The sequence below is a fragment of the Rhinolophus sinicus genome, linkage group LG10, assembly GCF_036562045.2.
Source record: "Rhinolophus sinicus isolate RSC01 linkage group LG10, ASM3656204v1, whole genome shotgun sequence".
NCBI lineage: Eukaryota > Metazoa > Chordata > Mammalia > Chiroptera > Rhinolophidae > Rhinolophus > Rhinolophus sinicus.
Window position 1 is genome coordinate 24,284,567 of NC_133759.1, and position 22,836 is coordinate 24,307,402.

The 22,836-nt window shown below is 39.5% G+C and overlaps 1 protein-coding gene across 3 annotated transcripts in view; it reads right to left on the bottom strand.

The window, feature by feature from the left end:
* LOC109454539 (ubiquitin-conjugating enzyme E2 E1) overlaps positions 1–22,836 on the bottom strand; it is a 63,359-nt gene that overhangs the window by 38,546 nt on the left and 1,977 nt on the right. For 2 of the 3 annotated variants that reach the window (XM_074312782.1, XM_074312781.1), the window contains exon 3: positions 18,873–18,923. In XM_074312782.1, the coding sequence (XP_074168883.1) occupies positions 18,873–18,923 (51 nt within the window). Of the gene's footprint in view, positions 1–18,872; positions 18,924–19,640; positions 20,122–22,836 lie in introns of those variants that run through there. The other variant, XM_074312780.1, reaches the window with a different exon arrangement.

Consider the following 22,836-nt stretch of genomic DNA (forward strand, 5'->3'; position numbering starts at 1 on the left):
GGTGTCTAGGAAATAAATCTTCCCCAGTGGAACAGTTTATTAAAGTGTATTTAATATATGACTGTCAAATGGTTCACTTTCAAGGGAGACGCAGACCATACACCACTCATTTTTTAGGTTAGGAACAAGCGGCACAAACCTTGTAGCTAACATATACAAAATAAAAAAGAAATATCTCCATTTTATACTCTGCTGAGATAAAGGAGTTAGAGAATAAAAGAAAATGCTAAGAGACAAACATACAGACATTGAAGAAAAGGGGGCGAAAAAGAAACAGTAAAAAAGAGACAAAAGGCGATGTGGTGCCATACAGTTAAAATAAATTCTAATACTTTTTTCCTTTTTATGTCTCTATACCACAGGAGAAATACAGTCCTTTCTCCCTTGCTAAAAATGTATGTTCTGTTCCAGCACAGTATTTGTATCTATGCCATTCCCTGGACAATAATCACAAAACTGAATTCTATTTCTGTAAGTTCCTTTTCCAGGAAAATTATTCATTCATCCCTTCATTCATTCAGTAAACATATGAGCAGCAAACATTTCAGGCACTGTGCTAGGTGGCTACCCTGGTCCCTATCCTCACAGAGCTTAGACTACCGAAGAAATGCAAATGGCCAGCTTATTGAAAGCTAAATGAATGAGGTTTCTTCCTTTAGGAATCAGTTTCCATTTTCTTACATTTACAATGATCATTTGATCCCTTTCACGTTAACTATCAAAATAGATGGTTTAAAAGTTAATCAAGCTGCACTAACTGGCTCCTCACCCAGAAGTTTTTGGGGGTAGGGGTGGGAGTGGGGTGGTAAGAAGTCAGTTTCTCTCTGGATGTCTGTGGTCATGTTCCCCCAGGCAAGTAGCAAGTCAGCAATGTGAGAAAAAATAAAGCAACTTGCAGAGAAAGAAGCAGAGACTCCTGGGTTCTGTTGTTTCTGGTACCCAAAACATTTCAATTCTTGAGTTATCAGTTACACACTCTATATCCTTACAGTAATCTCATCTTTTTATTTAAATGAGTTAGAATTAAACTTCTGTTATTTGCAACACAGAGTCTTAACTAATAACGAAAGTGGTATCAGACTGAAATCCCTAACTCTCCCCACAGGGGAGGAGGGGCTGAGGACACAGGCCCTGGAACCAGACTGCCTGGGTTCCTCCCCAGGCTCCTTCCACTTACTAGTTATATATAACCTATGCTTTGATGTCACCATCTGTAAAAGGAGGATAACAGTACCCACCAATAGGGATGGTTTAAATGTTACATGAGTTTCTACCTTAAAGCCCTTAGAACAAAGCTTGACCCATAGTAACCACCTAACAGGAGTTAGCGATTACTGCTCTCACTGTTCCATTACCACCCCCTCCGTGGGGGATCTAATGCTGTGCTTTGCTGATGTTCCAACTGTGACCCGTCATCTGGCGCCACACATTCCCTACTACACGACACAGGGAGAGTCACGGGAAGGCCCCTCTCAGGCAGGGACAGGAGAAAAAGCAATGCGGGTCATCCATAGTTTCAGGCATCACACACTGTTCTCCCTTAAGAAGCTTTCACACAACCAAACCCCAAACTTGCCTCCACTCCACTTTCAGTCACACTGCTCTTCCTTCTGTTCTGCTGGTTTTCTAAACCTAAACCTTTTGAGATTTTTAGATTCAATAGATGACTTCAGCTTGGCAAAAAAATTAAATAAAAATACTCCTGAGTGGTACAAACCTTACAATTCTTCATTATTGTGATTTTTATTTTTGTGTGTGGGGGGACTGGACAAGAAGGCTCCTGACATTTGTGAACCCTGAATCTATTTGTATTATGTAACGACTGAGGCTCTATACCCACTAATGGTCCTATCAAGGGCATATTAGAAGACTTCACGTAAAGGGTTTAGAATCAATCTGAACACCACCCTGAAAGGACTAAGAATGGCACCGAGATCATGCACCTGCATTTAAGAAATAGTCATGCTCTGCTTAACGACAGAGATTCATTTTGAGAAATGCGTCGTTAGGTGATTTCGTCGTTGTGCAAACATCACAGAGTGCACTTACAGTCCTAGATGGTACAACCCACTACACACCCAGGCTGTATGCTGTTGCCATTGTTCCTAGGCTGCAAGCCTGTACAGCACGTTACTGTACAAAACAACACAAGATTACATCAAGCACAAGAGAAAATGATGCAATTGAGGGATGTGGTAAAATGGCATATTGATTTACAGCCAACGTCTTTTATAAGTAGAAAGAGTACACCTTAAAATAACCAAAAAAAGTATAGTATATACGTAAACCAGTAACAGTTATCAAGTATTATGTGCTGTACATAGTTGTATGTGCTGTGCTTCTGTGCGACTGGCAGTGCAGTGGGTTTGTTTACACCAGATCACAACACGTGAGGAACCCATTGCACTAGATGTTAAGACGGCTCCTCCGTGTGACATCACTAGGCCATGGGAAATTTTCCGGTCCATTATAACCTTATGGGACCACCATCGTATACACGGTCCATCATTGACCGAAACATCAGCATGACTGTAGAGGGTTCTAAAGAGCCAGGAGTAGCTTTAAAGAATGATGTCTTCCAAAGTATTTTCTTGGCAAAAGTATTTTTCAATTATTCTACAGCTAGCTGGAGAGGAGGAGGGAGAGAAACATGTATGTAGCATGTCCATATTCTCACAACGCCAGGGCTTCTCTACAGAATTTCTACAATGGCAAACTCTGGGGGCTCCTCTTCCTAGGACCCCAAGTCCAGCAGAGCCAACAGATCCACGCTAATGGTCTCAAACTCTGGAGGAGAGGTTTCTCCTTTTCTTTTTTTTGCTTCTCTTTCAGATGTTTCTTACTTGTTCCAAGTAGCAAAGTAAGCCGGTGGGGAAAAACAAGACCCCATTTCTAACCTCAAGAAATATGTAATCTCTTCTAGACCATTTTCCCTTCTAAGTTCTTTTTCCTTCACCTTCTCAGGGCATTAGCTCAGCTCAGATCTTTCAAAGGCCTCTAACCTCTCCCTACTACTCCCTAAATCTGAAAACATTTCCACTTCAGCATTTCTTTCCTCATTTCACCTCAAGAAAACAGGGAGGGACTGCCCCTCACTGAGGTTACTACCAACCTGTTTATTGTTTATTTACAGCTAGTCACAGTAACTGGAGGGCTTTTATCCCCCCACTCAAGGCAAATTTGCTACTCTGCTCCTCACCCCATCACTGAAAGTGAACCCCAGTTACAGGTGGGCTTTTCTCTTCCTCAAGTGTGCTGGGTGGGAGACGCACAGGACTGGAAATCACTGCCATCACATGACATAGAAATTATGATTAAAATTATCAGTAAACTTGTATCTTAGGTCACGAATCTTAATATACAGCGTCTTGTTCACTAGCTGTTTTATGTTCATTTGATGTTGACAGCACCTGTCACACTTCTGTATCTCCACACAATCTAAGTACTATGCACACACAGGCACAAAAATGCTCAGTTTGTAACTGTAGTAGAATAAAATCTGTCAAGTCTTTTCTGATGGTGGCTGTACTCTTAATATTTTATTGCAAAACTAACTTACATCTGTCTATAATGCAACTCCATGCCTTTCCCAGCAAATGCTTCAACTAGCACTGGGAAGTATCCAAATACTGATCCCATAGTAATGCCACTGTTTCATATTATAAAACTGATCTAAATTTTTTATCACTAAGTATATTGTATATTTTCTTAAGATTAAACCTATGTTGAAAATCTTAAGGATAAGTATTACATTTACATAAAATAACGAATTGCTTTGTTTCTTTTTACCAATGAAAGATTAAAACTGACTTTATTTGTGTGTGTTTTTAAAGTTTATTGGGGTGACAATTGTTAGTAAAGTTACATAGATTTCAGGCGTACAATTCTGTATTACATCATGTGTAAATCCCACTGTGTGTGCACCACCCAGAGTCAGTCCTTCTTCCATCACCATATATTTGATTATTTGTGGTTTAATCACTGCAACTTTACAATAATTTCTCGGTGACGTCTATTAACATCTGAAGAAATTGACTGGTAATATTTACACAACTACGACTAATCAAATACAGTATTTGTTTCAGTAATCACTGAAACTTTTCAGGCATCTCCTGCTGTTAGGCACAAGAATAAAAATAAAACAATCAGATTTTAAAGACCTTTGTTGAAGTGACAACCACAAACGACCGTAACTGTATGTGATAAATGTTGTCCAGAGGTGTATGTACAAAGTGCCATGGCACAGATGAGAGAGCTGTGTGGGGTGAATCATTTTTATCTGAGCTTTGAAGAACAGTAAGAATAGAAACTGGGAGAGGGAAGATTATAGGAAGTAGACTGAATATAATAAGTTATAGTGAGGAGACGTAACAAGATGTGGATATAGTAGACTGGATCAGGTTGTAAGGGATTTATATATCATATAAAGAATTTTGAACACTTAATTTTAAGGGCAACTGGAGGCCTTAGGTGTTTAACAGAGGAATGTCTTGATGATCAAGCCTATGTTGGAGAATATAGAGACAGATGGCCCACCTGACGAAACAATGTAAGTAGCTAATGAAATAAGCCTGTCTGTTAAATTTTAAATATAGTTTGGTGGAGTAAAATTTAATAGGCAATAACTTGAAGCCAGGTCTACAATTCCTAGAGCTACTATACGAGGCACAGAGTGTAATGGTTAGGCACACAGGCTTTGAAGGCCAGGGCCTAAATGCCAGCTGCACCATTTAAGAGCCTCGTGACCTTGGACAAGCTACTTAAAAAAGCTACGATTTGCATGGTAAGTCTAAAGAGTTGTCCAGAATACCGTACATCAGGCTTTCTACTGTTGATTCATTATTTTGTATAAAGGGAATACTCAGAAAATTGAACACATTCGTATCATTTTACCATATAATTACTAAAATTCATTTCCAAGTCAAATACAAATTACTTGAAGTTATTTTGTATATTATTTTGTATTATTGTTGTTGTTTCCCTCTGAATACCCGTTATGTCTGCACTGAAGTTTTGTCCCCTTAAGAATTTCGAATAACGTGTAAGTTTTTCTAGAATGTAAGTGAATAAAAAGTTTCCTAAGGGTTTCTTTCTAAGCTGTTTATTATTGGCTCAGGGGGAAACAAAAATCATGAGAAACTGGTCCTTCACTAAGAAAAATTACCCTTCTGTAACAAACGTAATTTCTTTCTTTTTTTTTTAATTGTGGACTATTGGAGAACAGTGTGTTTCTCCAGGGCCCATCAGCTCCAAGTCCAGTTGCCGTTTTCAATCTTTAGTTGTAGGGGATGCAGCCCACCATCCCATGTGGGAATTGAACCGGTAACCTTGTTCTTGAGAGCTCGCGCTCTAACCAACTGAGCCATCCGGCCACCCCACAAATGTAATTTCTTATCAATGCAACCCCAAACCTCCTATAATAGTTTATTAAAATATGCTGGAATTACATTTAAGTTTATGTCACTTCTACAGCATAACAAATCAAAGAAGTTTTAGTAACTGAAGTTTCAATACACACCTAAGAATGATTATATCACTTCTCCAATCTGTTTATTAGCCTGATCACCTGTGTTTAGCCTACATGCCCCGTTTGGTCCAAATATTTCAGCTATCAAAATTAAAAATTGTGGCAAAGGTATTACTCCACCAAAGCATCTACCAAATCAAGGACACTGGAAAGCATGCTTTCTATATAGTCACATCACACAGATTTGGGTCTTCATACTATATAGATAAGCATAAGGTAAACATCACAGGTACCCAGTGGGGACTGGGAGGAGACTAGCAACCTGCCCCCCAGACCACTGAGGGTCACCGATTGTTCCCTTGAGCTCTCATTTACTGTCCCTGGTCTGAAGATGTAGAAGGCCAAACTCTTGCCGCTTCCACCTTGGCAGACACAGGCCATCCTCACACTTCAGGTACATAGTCCAGAGGCCAGGCAAGCAGACTACGAAGACAACTAAGAGGTCATTTTTGTTGGCTTTGAATGCTCCATATGCTTTACAAAGTATTCATACTTTCACCTACCCATCATATCAAGACAAATTGAGGCTGTTATACTTCCCTTCATCTGTTCAGACACAAATTTTGGGTAGCATGTCTTTAATTTTTTTTAATTGCTAGATATAATAGACATAGATTTGTAGATACATGTATAATAGGTATGATAAAGTACTGCTTGTATCCAGTTATAACAGAAATGTTATATAAAAGAAATGTCAGTGAATCTGTAAGGCAAAAAAAAAAGATGCTTACAAAGAGTATCTCCATAACCTCTATTTGTATTAAATTGGAGATTTTAGATATTGTTCAAGTACTGACCAACTGTGGTGGTATTCTGCTTAAAGCTCTCCAATGGCTTTCCACTGAAATAAATAAAATCTGACCTCTGCCTGCCTCATCTCCTACCACTCTCATCCTCACACACAATGTTCAGTCGTGCTGGCCTTCCCCACATAGCACCTACTTGCAGTCTTTCCGCCTAAAATGCCCCCCCTTTTTTTTTTTAAGAACTTTTTTATTTATTTATTTTATTTTATTGGGGAAGGGTAACAGGACTTTATTGTTATTGGGGAACAGTGTGTACTTCCAGGATTTTTTTCCAAGTCAAGTTGTTGTCCTTTCAATCTTAGTTGTGGAGGGCGCAGCTCAGCTCCAGGTCCAGTTGCCATTGCTAGTTGCAGGGGGTGCTGCCCACCATCACCATCCCTTGCGGGAGTCGAGGAATCGAACTGGCAACCTTGTGGTTGAGAGGACGCACTCCAACCAACTGAGCCATCCGGGAGCTCAGCGGCAGCTCAGCTCAAGGTGACATGTTCAATCTTAGTTGCAGGGGGCGCAGCCCACCATCCCTTGTGGGACTCGAGGAATTGAACTGGCAACCTTGTGGTTGAGAGCCCACTGGACCATGTGGGAATCGAACCCACAGCCTTCAGAGTTAGGAACATGGTGCTCTAACCGCCTGAGCCACCGGGTCGGCCCCTAAAATGCCCTTCTTATGGCAGGGTCCTTGTCATCATTCACGGCCATCTCCTCAGAATGGCACCTCCTAATGCCCCAACCTGCCCAGTCACTTGCTATGCCATTTCCCTGTTTTAATTTCTTAGTATTGTTATCTGAAATTACTTTTGTACATTTTTGTTTTATTGTCCCTCCCTCCATAAGAATGTAAGCTCCATGACAGCAGGGGTATTGTCTTTTTCACAGCTCTAGCTTCAGTACCTGGCACAACAGGAAATGCCCAATCAATGTTAGAATGAGCGACTGAACATGGTGAGGGACAACTGGAGCCGTATCTTAAGTCAAAGGCCCACACAATGGAGTAAGCCAGGGCAGGCACTGATCAAAGTATTGGCAGTGTTGTCAGTCAGTGACTTGGATTGCTCAGCCTGGGTGACAGTGAGAACAGGCAGAGAACACAGGTGGGGCAGGTAGGAGACTGCCCCGCCCACCCAAGCTGAGTCACTGATAACCCTGCTAGGCCTCAACAAATACACTTGCAAAACTAGTAATAAGATTTAACTGGAACAAACAAAAATCTGTTATTAATACAGACATTCTCATGATGCAAATGTTATATATTTTAAAAACTCGTTCAAAGAAGATAATTACTAATCTACTAGGCTTGGTAAATACCTGTTGAGCAATGAATCATACCTTCAAAGTTTAAGTCATAATAATTCATATAGACAGCCTAGGTACATGCAATCATATCTCTTCCAGACATGTCAAGTGTCACAAACTGTCTTCTGTCTCTAGTGAGCATGTCCAGAAGAAATTTCTGAGAAAACTTCACTTAAGTGGCTAAGCTTTTTTTCCTTAAGAAAAAGGAAGGAGAGGGAGCAAACCAGGGTGAGAGAAAGCCAGAAATGCCAGAATGAACTGACTGATTTCAACCATAAAGGAAAATGCAAATTAAGCCTGTAGTAACATCATTAGGTATCCTGAGAGCTGACTTACTAGCCCACTAAACGAGACAGCATTTCTTTTTGTGCCCCTCCAGATCAAATGACAATTAGTAAATGTTATCCTCCCCAAACCTTGCTCCACATTAGGGGTTTGTCATGTATCAGAGAAGCTTCAGAACTGGAAGATGACTGCTCTGGAGGGGCCTACTACAAGGTTGGGAAGTTTAAATCTCTGGATTTAAATGCAAGCTGGAGCATAACAAACCACTAAATGTAGAAAGGTTTTAGGAAAGGCTCTGGAAAAAGAAACAGAGAAACAGCACACCACTCTTTGGAGACAGAATGGAAACAATTGATAAAAATTCACTTATCAATACACACCTCATAATAAACGGGACCCAGAGACAGAGGAGGGGCATCCAGTCCTTCCCAGCTACAAAATTTCCATCATAAAAATTAATTTAGCCTCCAAGACCTTAATAGCTTTTTACTTTTTTCACAATCATGTGTTTAACTTGCAGGTACTACAGTAGAGAATTTCCTCCCAATATACAAGTATAAATGTGAATAGTTAGAGTAAAATGTAGTGACACTAGAAATCTCTGTATCTACACTGTCCAGCAGTGTGGCAAGACAGCACAGAAACCAATTTCAAATTTCAGTTCTAATAAGAATTGTGTCCTGGACATGATTTATTTTATGACTGGTTCCTATCACTTGACAATGTTTACTATGTAATACGCGTACTTTGGATGTGAAAACATCTCATGATACTAAGCTATGAAGAAGAAACATGGGGGGGGGGGGGCACGGGCTACCAGTCTAGCTAAAGAATGAAACTATATATTCTGAGGACTTTCACTGAGAGAGCTACTCAGAAAAAAGACCAAGGCCAAAGCAGAATCCTATACCATTAATATGATACTGCTATTTTTACTACCAGTCTCTGCTCACATGTTACTATAATCACTTAACACACATTTGTTTTGAAATATTTACTTAGGTTAGAGGAAAGTTATCCATTATGTTTATAAGAAATCCTCCTGGTTGCTTGTTATAAAACAAGTGTTTTCTTTTAGAATTTCTGACATACACCAATTCAACAATCTCCTTGTCTTTAGGATAAATGTGTTCTAGCAAAGTCTGCAAAGAAATAAAATTTTATAACGCCAATTCCAATAAATTACCTTAAAAAACTTGAGATGTACCGCTATTAGAGGAGGAAGGGTTACGACTGGTGGCAGGAGACGTTTAAGTTATTTGGGAAGCAAAGTTCCTATGTAGCCAAAACATTTGTGGTTCCACATGTTATCATTCGATTCCCTCTGGCAGTACCTAACACTTTTGTGATTCCAACTAATACTCTCTGAATTATAAGAGTGTCTCCCAATCCCGAAAATTTGTTAATTCTACCCTTAATGCTCACAGAGCTCTGCTGTCCCTTCACCAGTCTGGTTCACTGACTTGCCCAAGAGACACAATTTCCTGGCTGTCTTCATCTCACCCAGTGACCCACAGCACCAGTCTGAAACTTCAGGTTACACAATAAAAATGACTTCTCTGTGTCATCAATTTGAATTTAGAAATTTGTCAAAGTTATTCGAGTAAGATATCATACATAATTTCTCCTCCAAGTATTTATTTATTGTAAAGGCATACTGGAAGATAAACTCTAGTTGTTGGAAAATGTCAAAAAAAAATTCAATAGCCCAAAGAACGCACTTTTAAAGAAAGTTAATGTCAATAAAATATACTATATTTTTGAGACTGAAAATGTAGTGTCTTGACTGATAACTTTTGTGATGTGAATAAAAAGATACCAGCTAAATCACACAGGATGTTTGTGCAACTCTTTCACCCAAATCCCCTTCACTCAGAATTTGAATGGAATCTGGTGTCTGAATTTTTATGCAAAAGCTGCTATGCACGCATAACTGCTCAGGTGGGCAGTACTAAGAGAAACATCGTGGGACATTTTCTTGTATGAAACTGTTAACCACATCCAGCAATGAGTCTAGGTATCTTATTACCCCCCCAACTTACTGTGTGTAACTTACACATTTACGTCTTGACCAAACCAATCTCAAAGGGAGAAACTGAATTATCAAATTAAGCAAGACCAGAGTACCTGGGATAATCTGAAACAAATTAATAAAATGTGATTCATAGATTGGAAAGATGATGCTTTAAGAATTCCAGGTACATTTAATCAATGTAAAGTATTAACATAACAGCCAATCTTGAAAGGATGAAAAAAAATTGAATATGATGAATAACTTAAGCTGTTACAAGTAAACACGTGTACCCATTCATTCTAGTGCATTCACGAGTATGAACAGAGTACGAAGGTCAATGTAAATCCAAGCATGTAAAAAATTTTAAAGACAGCAACAGCAATTTACTGATTTTCCAATCTTCCCACTCCCTAGTATTTTTTAAACTAAGCCCTGCAAAAGGGATTCATCAAGACGTAATATATGAACCTGGCACTATTTAGTAGAGGTACCCACACTACAGTGTTAGCCGTAAGATCACAAGGGATTGAATCTAGTAAAGCAGAAGTTAACTTTTTCTAGACGTAGAGAAGAAAAAAAAAAAGAGAATCCATTAAAAATTACAGACCCTCTCCCAAGAAAAATTATACAGACAATGAAATTCTGCCCTAAAGTGTAAAAATCAGATGATATTAAATCCCTTCTCTGGATAAACACAATGAAATCTTCTAGTTAGGAAGAGGAACACAAATAAACGACTTTTCTTTCTTGAAAATCATCCCCTCTTGTGCATCATCTCTACACTGGATCTGTCTTGTGATGTCAGCAAATTTGAAGGTGTGAAATCCAATGGTTACTTACTGGTCTTCATCTTTTCCCACCGCACAGCATTATTCCAGAGTTAATGACAACTCAACTCAAAATACTTGCCACTCACCGCTTTCTGACACCAACTCGCTTGGTTTCCCTTCTCTCAGTCTCCTTTAGATTACACAACCTCTAAATGCTAGAGGTCCAAGTCTCCAACCTGGGCCGTCTTCTCCCCACGCGTTTCCTTCTGAGGTGAGCTAGAGCCATTCCCCAGACATTCAAAAGCCTCTGTATATTGACGTGTCCCACATGTATATGTATCTCAAACTTTTATTTATCTCGAGTTCAAAACATATCCGCTGAGCTCCAACTACCTATATCTGACCTCTATTTAACACCTTTACTTGGATGCCTCATTAGCATATCTCAAACCTAACATATCCAAGAAGGACCTAACATATCCAAAAGGACTTACGCTGTTCTCATCCCAACACACAAACACACACCCTATTTCCAGTCTTCTATCAGTAAAATATCACTATCATCTACCTAACTGCTAGAACCACAGAAGTTTGAGTCCTGTCTCTCATCTCCCACAGGCAATTCATAACAGCTCCATGTGTTCTAACCTCATGTCCACTGCCACCACCTCAATCCTAGCTACCACTGGAACAGACCAATACTCTCCCCTCCTTTCTGGTCTCCTTTTGTCTACTTGTGCCTTTCTCCCAGCTACTTTCTACTTAGCACGTAGGATGGGAAAAGACTTTTAAGTCATCACTGAATAATGGCACTTCCTTGCTTTAAAACCTTGAATGGCTTCCCATTGTTCTTAGAATGAAATCCAAACTCTCTACCATGATTTACATGGTCCCGCATCATGGGACCCTCTGCACCTCAGGGCTCTGTGTTTGTGCTTCCCTCGGTCTGGGCTGTTCTTCCTGTCCTTTTCGCAAAGCTAGCTCCTTTCTTCTCATCTGTCCTTGCCTTCATGTCTTGTTAAGCCTTCTCTAAGTAACACCTCCTCCCCCAATTATTCTCCGTCACTGCAGTTAATTTCTCTCCTCCTAGCCAACACAATCTGTAGTTACTAATCCTTTTTGCTTGGTTGTTGTCTGTACTGCCCACTCAAATTCAAGCTCCACAAGCCAGAGGCCATGTCTGTTTTACTCACCCACAGACAGAGCAGTGGTTAGCACACAGGAGACACGCTAATATTTTTTTTTAAATATGACTTGATTTATTCATGCTGCTGTCACTCTTGTACAACACTGCTTTCTGATTATAACCCTGACTTTTTGAGCTGTATCCTATCTAAAACTTTTCTCTAAGACCATTCCAAGCTGAGCTCTACCTATTGCTATTTGAAAATGTGCTTCAAATCTTTTCCTATCGAACTTACTAGGGTCCATCACACATCGATTTTCCATCTATCAATTTAAACAGATACAAACACCCAGTGTCCTGGCATTACACATAATGATCATCATTTCAATGCTGGTAGACCCTACAGGACCTCTCCATTGATTACTATGTAAAATTTAGTACCGACACAAGTCACTATAGACAAGTCAGACGTGACACCTGTAGCAAATGCACTGCTGAATTCTATGTAAGAGCTGGACAATGCCAATACCAGTCCCTTTATTTTGCCCTGGCATTTCACTGTCTTGTTCAGATTCTTTAAAAGGCAGACAGAATTCAGTTTTTGACTACTTTGTTAAAAGTATCAGTGAACAGTATGCTGCCCCAGATAGCGTAACCCAGTGACAACTTTCAATTATGTTCTGCATTTGAAAATGCTGGCGTCAGGACTTTCCTGACTGGAGTGAGACATCACCTAGGCCTTTTACAGGTTTATCTCTACGCAGTGTGGCATGGACTCTACTAAACAATCCATAATCACTCACATATATGTTTTAAGAAAAGAGCCATTGACGTACAATAGTTCCTGGATTACAGTTCTCAAGCAAGGAGCTTTGATGAGCTTCTTAGCCTACAGAGTAGGAAGTTTCCCAGAGGATTAGAAGCATATTCTGACACCATTTACTAGGTCTTTTGTTTCACTTCAGAGCATGGCTGCAAACGAGAGGCTGAATAAGAATGGGCTTATTATGAAACCCTGTTTCACTCCACTGATGATGGGGAATGTGTCAGATGTCTCAGGCTAGTGCCAGCATCCTAACATAACCAACTATCTGGAATAGCTTTAGGATTTTAGGGAACGTCTCTAGGAATCCCAATTTACTTAGCACCCCTAAACCCACACTCACTTGTTGGCCAACAGTAATCTTATAATGTCAAAACATGCAAACAAAGGTATTGGTATTTTCTTTATACATCTTTTCACTCTAGCCTGCAGCATGATCACGTCTTTTATATCACACTGTAGTGGAGAGCTGCTCTATGATTCCGGAAAGGTGAAAATTGCCAAAACTGCTTGGGTGCCAACTCAGAAAGACTGCCAGCAACGGGCAGCTGTAAAATGTGACAGCAATTTCCCCAGCTCTTTCCATTATTTTCTGAAGAGAGTAATGAAGACATTCCATTAAACCATCAGACCCAAATTAGGTTTTTGAGTTGGTGTTTTAACAAATATGTACTGTTTATCTATTCTTTCTTGGACACTGTAGGGATGCAAAAACACAATCCCTGCTCTCGAGGAACTTAAAGTCTACTGGGAAAGAATCAACCGAATAAAACTGGGGACAGATGCTCTTCACACCTACGTCAAAGTGATTTCTCACTCCTTTGAACCTTAAAACATGTCGCGTGCATTACTTTCCAAATACTATTTCAAGTACAATTCCAAGTTTCCATGTACTATTTCGAAATCAGTGCATGCATTTCTTACCACCCTTATAGATTATAAACTCCTTGAAGGCAGTGATGCTTCATATGTAACAGGCACTCTTAGTTTGTGACAGGAATTTAACATTAGTATCCTTTATAAGAATCCCTAAATACTGTAAAGTGTTGCCTCCTAAGCTATAAGCATTTTTCCCTCAATATACTGATAAAAATAAAATACCACTGTTAAAATGGTATCTTTTTTTATTTTGGTAAAATATGTTAACAAAGTTTGCCATTTTAATCATTTTTAAGTGTAAAATTCAGTGCCATTAATTACATTCACAATATTGTGCAACCATCACCGCTATTTGTTTCCAAAATTTTCATCACCCCAAAGGAGAAACTATACCCAGTAAGAAATTAATGCCCATTCTCCCCATTTCCCAAGCTGCTGAAAACCTCTCATCTTCTGACTCTATGAACACGACTATTCTAGATATTTCATGTAAGTGTAGTCCATACAGTTATCTGTCCTTTTGTGTCCGGCTTGTTTCACTTAGTGTAACATTTTCAAGGTTCATCCATGTTGTAGCATGTACCAGAACTTCATTTCTTTTTGTGGCTGAGTACTATTCCATTTCATGTCTATACTACATTTTGTTTATGCACTCATCTGTTGATAGACACTTGTTTCCTGGTTTTGGCTATTATGAATAATGCCTCTGTGAACACTGACAAACACGTGTTTGAGTCTGTTTTCAATCCTTTCAGGTATATACCTAGGAGTAGAACTGCTGGGTCATATGGTAATTCAGTTTAGCCTTTTGAGGAACAAACACTATGATGGTTTTATAACCCAGAAACATGGTCTTTGGGTAAACACAAAGGCCACGAGAGTTCCTACTCATTTAGTAAGGATTTCACTTCTGGATAGATTTCCTTCCTTCCTTCCTACCAACTCAGGCCCCAGCTGATGATCTAATTTCCAGCCACCTGACCCTGGCTGGGGTGCTATTTTGATTGTGTGGACAGTCCAGTCTTCTGGTTCTCACTATTTTTCAACACTGCCTGTGTGCACACAAAGGCAAGCACACTAAGTGGTTGCTCTCCACGTGGAAATTATAATGCAACTTAAGATGCAGATGGGGAAGTCACATTATATCCTTAATGCACATAGTAACATCAGATGAATTAAAGATACATAAAAGGAAGGATATTTGTCACCAAGTGAGATGACACAGGATTCTGTAAAAGACGACTTCTGTAGAACCTATTTCTTATACCCCAAAACATTTAAAACATGCTAAACTGGGATGAGACACCATTACTGTTGCAAGGAAAGGCTCTCTTTTCACTCCAGGTTAGCAGCCTGGGACTTCTAAACTGACATCGCAGTACTATTACCACTGATTCCAGGAGGATTTGTAAAACCAGAAAAATACAACAATGGAAATTCACAGAAGCTGGGAGGACACACACAGTGCTAACCCAACGCATCTCTGCAAAGGACAGGATGAGACGTCATGGATCTTTCACTCTTTATTCCACAACTTCTGCCTTTCAACTTTTCCGAAACATACATTCTTAATTCTTGTGCAATGGCTTAAAATTGTATTTAAAATACAAGTGATAAAAGGCAATGCTGGTTTAAAAAAAAAAAGAAAGAAAAAGATGAGCTAATCAAAAGGAGCTAAATGGGCAATTCTAACACTATCACAGGCTAACAGACAGAAAACTCTAATCTCATTTGAACTTTACAACGCTATGAGGTAGGCAAGCCAGGCAAAAGCTAGGCCCTTTTAGTAAATGAGGAAAAGAAGGTCGAGAAAATTTAACTGCTCAAATGCATTACATGTTTTAAAAATGCTCTTCACTTTAGCCTTTAAGTCATCTTCAAGAAGGTATGACTTAGCTGTAAAAATGTAAAAACAATTGTGTCTGATTCCATAAGTTCTCCCAGAAAAATAAAAAGCATTGACTTAGGTTTACATACTTAGGAAACAGAAAAATAACGGTCAAAATGTAACGAAGTCATATAGAAGGAAAATTTATTTATTATTCTCTACCATGCTTGAAATGTTTCATGACTTCTGAAAGACATTTTATCCTAAAATAGCAGCCCCACATCTGAATTTTTATGTTTCAAGTTGCTATATGACTTGTTCGCTCATAACACAAACATATCCATTAAGTAAAATCTGAAGTTTAAAGGACTTGAGCAAAATATATCATTTATTATGTACAGACATACTGTCTACAAACATTTATGTCTACAGATTAGTTATACAGCTATAACTAGTCAATTTAGCACAGCTTGAGCCCTAAGCTATAAATAACAGCTGCAAAACTGACTCTAATGGCCCCGAGTTCACCAGCTATCTTAAAGGCATGATTTTACAATCCAAGATAGGGCATGCTTTAGGAAATCATTATAGTAGTTAAGAAAATATGTTTTTCCTAAACGAATAGAGCCAAAATGCAGGAAATATAGCCTAACCAAATGCATAGTACGTGAATTGGGAGACTATTTTATCTGTATATGCACATATAACCAAATAGCTCAGAGATACCAAAGAATTTGAATTATATAGCAATATAGAGCAGTTTTTAAATATTCACATAAAATCTACTCAATATACAACATTGAGGCTTTAACTTTACATTATAACATATTTAGCAGTTGCATTTCACACAAGTTTTGAAGTTCAGTAACTTCAAAGCCAAATATTTTTGCCAAGTATAGTGCTAAAATTAGTGAAAAGCAGTGCACCTTTAAGAGAAGCAATTCTCACAATGATTTGCAATAATCGACTGTTTGAGAGGTTACTATATGGCAACTGCTATATTTTAATAAAGAAATGTGTTTAAATTTAAAACTACACACTGAATACTGGTTGAAAAAAGGCAGTCCTACAAAGGGTTAATACACAAGCTACATTAATTGAAATCCAATTATTTAACACATTCAAAATAATTTACAGTTGATGAATTTACAATTTCATTAAAAACCAGGCTATCACGCTCTCACAATGAGCTTGATTTAAAAAATTATTAAAAAAACAAACATGCATGCACCCAATATGTCATTTAATTCATATCATTTTTATTTGGAAGCTAACTTCAAAAAGTATCCCCACACTAAATTGTCCATTTCTATCTCCAACAATAATGTACATTAAAATATTAAATAGTTCAATCTCAGAAGGTACCAACTAAAACATAAAACCACAATCATTTTATAAGCTGAATATTGAGACTACTGTATAACATTAAGTCAGTAACACTACTAACCCAACCAAAAGTAGAAACTGTAATTCATGTTAAACAGCTCTACTAGAAAATGTCTTCAGAAAATAGAGCAGTCTTCACTTTTAAAAGTCAACACAACGTACATTCTCTTGTAAAATAAAGATGCCGTGTGTTTTCTCAAAATGTAAGTATGTTGAAGTTTGTCACCTCACCACCAACCACCCAATAACCACCCAGGTTTGGTACTTCACCTGATCACAGGTAATGTTTAAAGGTTTCACCTTGAAGAGATAATTAGGAGTGTTTTGCTTCTACCATGTTTCCCCGAAAATAAGACCTAACCAGAAAATAAGCCCTAGCATGATTTTTCAGGATGACATCCCCTGAACATAAACCCTAATGTGTCTTTTGGAGCAAAAATTAATACAAGACCCGGTCTTATTTTCGGGGAAACACGGTACATGTTCAGCAGCACAAATCTCTCAAACCTGAACTCAGTTAAAATGGTATGAAATTAAAGTGTACTTTTCCTATTTTTAAAAAGTAATTAATCCCATAAAAACCTTCAAGTTATTTACAATTTTTAAATTTGATTGCCCTTATTTGCAAGAAAGTCATTGAGTGTTTTGATAAATATTATCAGTTCTAAACCATGCTATGAAAACTTTATAATTATCAGCTAAAGCTGCCTGAACTCACAAGACAAATGGAAGAGACACAATACCAAACAGGCAGTAACTACAGATCTAGCACGGAAAATGCCCATGGATTCAACACAACCAACCAAGGGAAGCTCCAGGCTTCTACCTAAATGATTCCACTAAAATAAAAAAGGAAAATATCACAGCCCTAAGCCTTACTCACTTCTCCCCTTTCTCCAAAGTCTGAAAAGCTTCTTAACAGCCAGGAAAGAAATTCTCAAGAATGAGTGGTTCAGTTACAAACTGTAAAGAATTTCAAATTCAAAATCAATTTCCTTACAAAACAGGACAAAATTTTACCAAAGAATGCTCCACACCTGACCAACATTAAGAACATATGTAATAACCAAAATGGCAATATTAAAGTTTCCACTTAATCCATTAACCGTAGTTTAGAAAGTTCAGTGTTAATAAGTTTCATAGTTTAGAAAGTTCAGTGTCACTTTGCTTTTCAACCTGAATATTTCCACAAGTTCGTTTTATATTCTGAGCATGGCCACTGAATATTTTCTTGTCGGCAACTTCTTCTACCCCTACCTACTATATGTTTAGCACACTTCTGAAATCTCACATCTCATTCCAATGTCAATCCTGAGAACTGAGAATTAAGTTAAATGTTATTCTTAATTTTAATGGGAGTAGAAGAACCAAACAATTACTTTCCCTTAAATTATTGGCTGTTATAACATAACAACTCCTTCCTCACTTCACTGTTGACTTAGTAAAGTCATTTTCCACCCTGAATCAATAGTAGCAAAATGGCTATTCTAAATAAAATCAAGTACTCAACAACAATCCTTTGAAAACTGGTATCACACTGTTTTGAAAGTGAAACACACATATGTACTGTATACAATCCAAGTAAAGCAATTTAGAGGAAAACACCCCAACGGAAGAGTTTAAATCTATAAAACTTAAAACCTTTTTATCAAAGCCACAAATTATTTCCTAAATTGGTCTGCCAAAAGCCCAACACTAAACTTATACATTATGGAAAAAGTTCAAGGATCCAGTGTTTAACTCTATGTTCTCCTAGTAAAGAGTGTGAATAACATTATATAGCAAAACAATTTCCTAAGCCGAAATGTACCTGAGCATCTAAAAGGTTTTACATCATCCTTAATGACATATGAATGATCCAGAATTAGGCAAACGTACATCTTTAAATTCACTTGACAGGTTTTCATATATGTAAAAGTGCCCACTCCAAATAAATCTATTACCTCTCTTCAACATTTAACTGAGATTGTCAGAGGCTCATGAAAACATTCCACTCAGGTTAATAAATTTCAGCTGTTACTTGATGTTAGCACCAAGCAAGCATTAACTAAAGAATAAAAGCAAGTTTATAAGGAAAAAACCAAGATAAAGTTTAGAAGAATTTTAAAAAGAAACAAATCTGAAAAGAAGCTCACCTGCAGTTAGGTGGAGGGTCTAAAGTGATATCTGCCAGTTCCTTCTGAATCCTGGAGTCAGGGAAGTGAGAGAGAAAACACAAGAAACATTTAGGTGCTGGTAGCCTCCCATCTGTAATGCATAGGTCTGCCAGATAAACCTAACCTCCTGCCATGATAACTGGATTCTACTATGGGAGGAGGAAACTAACACCAAAAACTTCAGGTGTGTCATTTAGGAAAAGACTTTTTTCCCACAGACAGCGTGTTGGTGGGCTGGGGTCTCCTGTTATCATCTGCAACATTTGGGTTGGAATCTGGCCTCGCACACTAAGGCAGTTCTAGTTCTTGATGTTTTCCACTTAGGAAACAATTTAAAGCTTCTCACTTGCAGACTAGTTTTCTGAATTGTACTAGATTGTGTCAGGGTACATTCATCCTTCCCTGCACCTCCCGTCCCTGGACAGAGAAATCAGAGCCATCGCGTGGGTGGGAAGGACGCGCCCCATAAACTCCGCCCCCCCCCCGCCCTTCGGGGCCCGCCTGGGTCACCCCTCGCACCTGGGACGTCCTCACGCCCACCCCCGGCAGGGCGCCCCCCTAGCCGCCCCAGGTTCTCGGTGACGATGCCAACATGGCCGCTCCCTGCGAGGCCCCTCGGGCCCTAAATGACCTGCCCGCTGTCGCCGGGTGCCGGGGCGGCACAGGCCGCAGGGTGGACCCCTCCAGTTTGCCGCCCGGGCTCCCCACCCCCACCTGCCCGCGCCCGACGGCTCGGGTCGTGCATACCGACCGCGGGGGTGAAGTTGAGGGCCAGGGGTGGGGAGAGCCGCGCCGGGGCCCCGGGCGACTGCCCCGGACGACTCCACCGCGCCCCGGAACCTCCAGCCCCGACGCCGCGCGCGGGGCTCTGGCACGAACACCCCCGTCCGCCCTGCAGGGAGGCCGGCCTCCAGTAGCCAGCCCGCGGCCCGCACAGGTGTACCCGGCCCCGGCCTGCGTCCCGTACGCTCGCTCGGACTCTTGGCCCTCCTTTCCGGACCTGCTTTTGCCGGACATCCTCTAACTTCCTTTGGGTCTGCCCTCTCCTCCTCCATCCCACACTGAACACAGCACCCGGGACTCCCCAGTTCTCCATCTCGACACCAACCCACGACTCACAAAGAGCTCCATCTCCCACTCCTAAGCCGACGCCACCAGGCCGTTCACACCAAGCCCTGGCCTTTGTCTTCTACTTACCTAAGCGCTTAGAGCATCAATTAATCAATTAAGACAAAGTTTGAGGCCTTTACGCCTCTTCCACCTTCGAAACAGTGCCTTCTATTTCTACCTTTCCAGCTCCTCTCAAATAAAGCCCTAAAGGGCTATGTTTTAACTTCATCTCGCGGAGGCAGCACAGTAAAAAAACCAAAACCAAAAACAAAAAATTCCCCCCTCCTCCCCAAGGCGATCTTAATCACTATGGATACTTTTCTCTTTCCAAAGGTTTTCTGAGGGTAGAAAGATAAGCTGGCTGGATGCGAAGGGAAATAGATTTTAGAAGGCACTGTTTTTTCCAGGTGTAGGTAAAGAGAATTTAAGCATGGTGATTGGGGAAGTTTTTTAAACCTTCCTATTGGAGAACATTTTCTGTCCCCTACAAATCTGGTCAACTTTAGAAAGGGGTTTGCTCACAATCTCTACGGAGGTCTACTCATCTGTGTCCTGCTAAATTCTACTGCTACCAATAAGCATTTCAGCTTTGAGATACTCAGATCCCTGCTGTTTGATTCATTATCGTATGTTAGACTAAAAAAGTTTGGAACCCTGGTTTCCTGATTCTTTACCTGCATATACAGAGGGTGCCAAAAACATGTATACACATTCCAAGAAAGGAAAACTATTATAATACTCAATATATACCAATAACAAAAGATGAATACAAGTCATGTTTGACTTCTGCTATTACAAGAGGTGCCCAAAGTGGTTACCATCAGCATCCAGACACTTCTGATTATGGCAAACTACTGTCTGAGCAACATTGACCAAAGTATACTTTTTTTTTTGTGCACCCCCCCTCGTATATTAGAATAATTGCATGTTAAGACCTATGTACATAGGCAAAAATATCTTCCCCAAGGATACTGTATAAAAATAGACAGTGACTTCACTTCTTGCCAACCCAACCTCTACTACAAACTGGTCGCGAAAAGGTAGTTGCTTCTTTAATACCTAAAAAGTGTTGATACCAGACAGCTTTATGCACTTCATCTCTATAACAAACATTTGCACCATTTCCAGAATACTGGCAAAAGATTTATAAGAGTAACTCATACATATGTTCCACAGAGTAATTCTTGTCCAGATCACTCTCAATGGGGGCTTTCCTCTACCTGTGGACTAGAAACCACTTTTCAATATGCAGTTTATTAATGGAATCTGTCTGCCAATCTGTCTTTTTAATGCTATCTCCTGGTATATAGGTTCCTTCCAATTGTACGGACAACACCTGCCTTCCAAATCAATATATTTCAGTCACTTCTATAGTACCCCACTAACATCAATTTCCCCTTATTCTGGCCTGGATACACTGTCCCTCTCCGTTTTTTACCTTTACTATTATTAACAGCTCTATGCTTTAACAGTAACAGCCACTGTTTCAGCTAGATATCCAAGGAACTAAAACTGATGTTAACTTTATAGGTAAAATTACTGTTTGTAGCTTTCTACCTTTCATTATTTTACACCTACCATCTTTCCCAGGCATTTCCAAATAAGTTTTTAATTTCCTTGGCATAAACAGATAAATTTTGTCTAGTGACAAATCTCCCTCTGTAATTTGCTGACACAAAGCAGATTATTTTCTGTCTGAAACCTGTGCCTTTACCCCCAAATATATACACCAGGAATATCCAGCAAAATATAAAAACACTAATGACCTAAAGCAAATATCCTGCCTTAGTCAGGTCAGGCCAAAAGCTGCCCCCGTGTGGAGCAAGGAGCCCAGACCTTGGAAGAGAGGTGTGTGTATGGGGGCGGAGGGGAGCAGATTAAGAAAGATCCCATCCAAAGTGGGCAGGGTAGATGCCAGATTCTGGGAGAACCAGCACTCAGCTAATCAATAAGTGCGGGTTAGGACTCCTGGGAAGCTGAGATGCAATCAAACCAACCCTCTGAAAATGAGAACAATCTTGCCAAGGCATCTTGCCACTTAATAGTCTAGACTTCTACACTATTTAAAATAAGCTCAAGTCACTCCTTCATCTGCCCATGGCTAAGTCACCAAAGCACTTTATCAACTTTTCAGTTTTCATATCAGGGAAAATGACAGAACAAACTTTCAAATTCCAAGTTCCAGGTTCACTACTCAGTGGAAAGATCTAAAGCCTCATGTTCCATTTTACTTTACATTCTTTTAAAGAAAGATATCCCTATCTAACCCATCATTTGGATTCCTCACTATCTTTCTGGTTTGCCAGGTTAAAGTTTAAGGACTCTCCTCCTGAGAGCAGACGAATTGATGAAGGATATGGGGGTTCCCAGGAATCTGCTGTAGATTAAAGATCATGGGGATCAGACGATATTACTGAAGGATGATGGAGGTGAAAAGTAGCTTCTTCCACAGACATAAGAGAAAAAGTGTAAAAAAAAGCGCCACCACTTCAACTTCAAACAAAAATTTACAGCACAAGAGGAAATAGCATGAAAAAATTTTAAGTCTCCCTGAAATTTGGTAAATTGAATTTCTTAAACAGAAGAGAATTATCATTTTACATCAAGTATTGATTCATTTGCCTCAACTCTCCAAATCAGAAAAATCTATTTAAACTCCATCCGAAAACTTCTGTCTCTACCTATTAAATTTTTTACCTTGCTAACATGAGTTATTATTCCTTATGCAATTTGTGGAAGAAAGCTCTATTCAAAAAATATCATATGTGCAACAGGTGAGGAGGACGTTAAGATGGTAACAGAATTCGTTTCCATCGAGTTGCCTGGGCAGTTA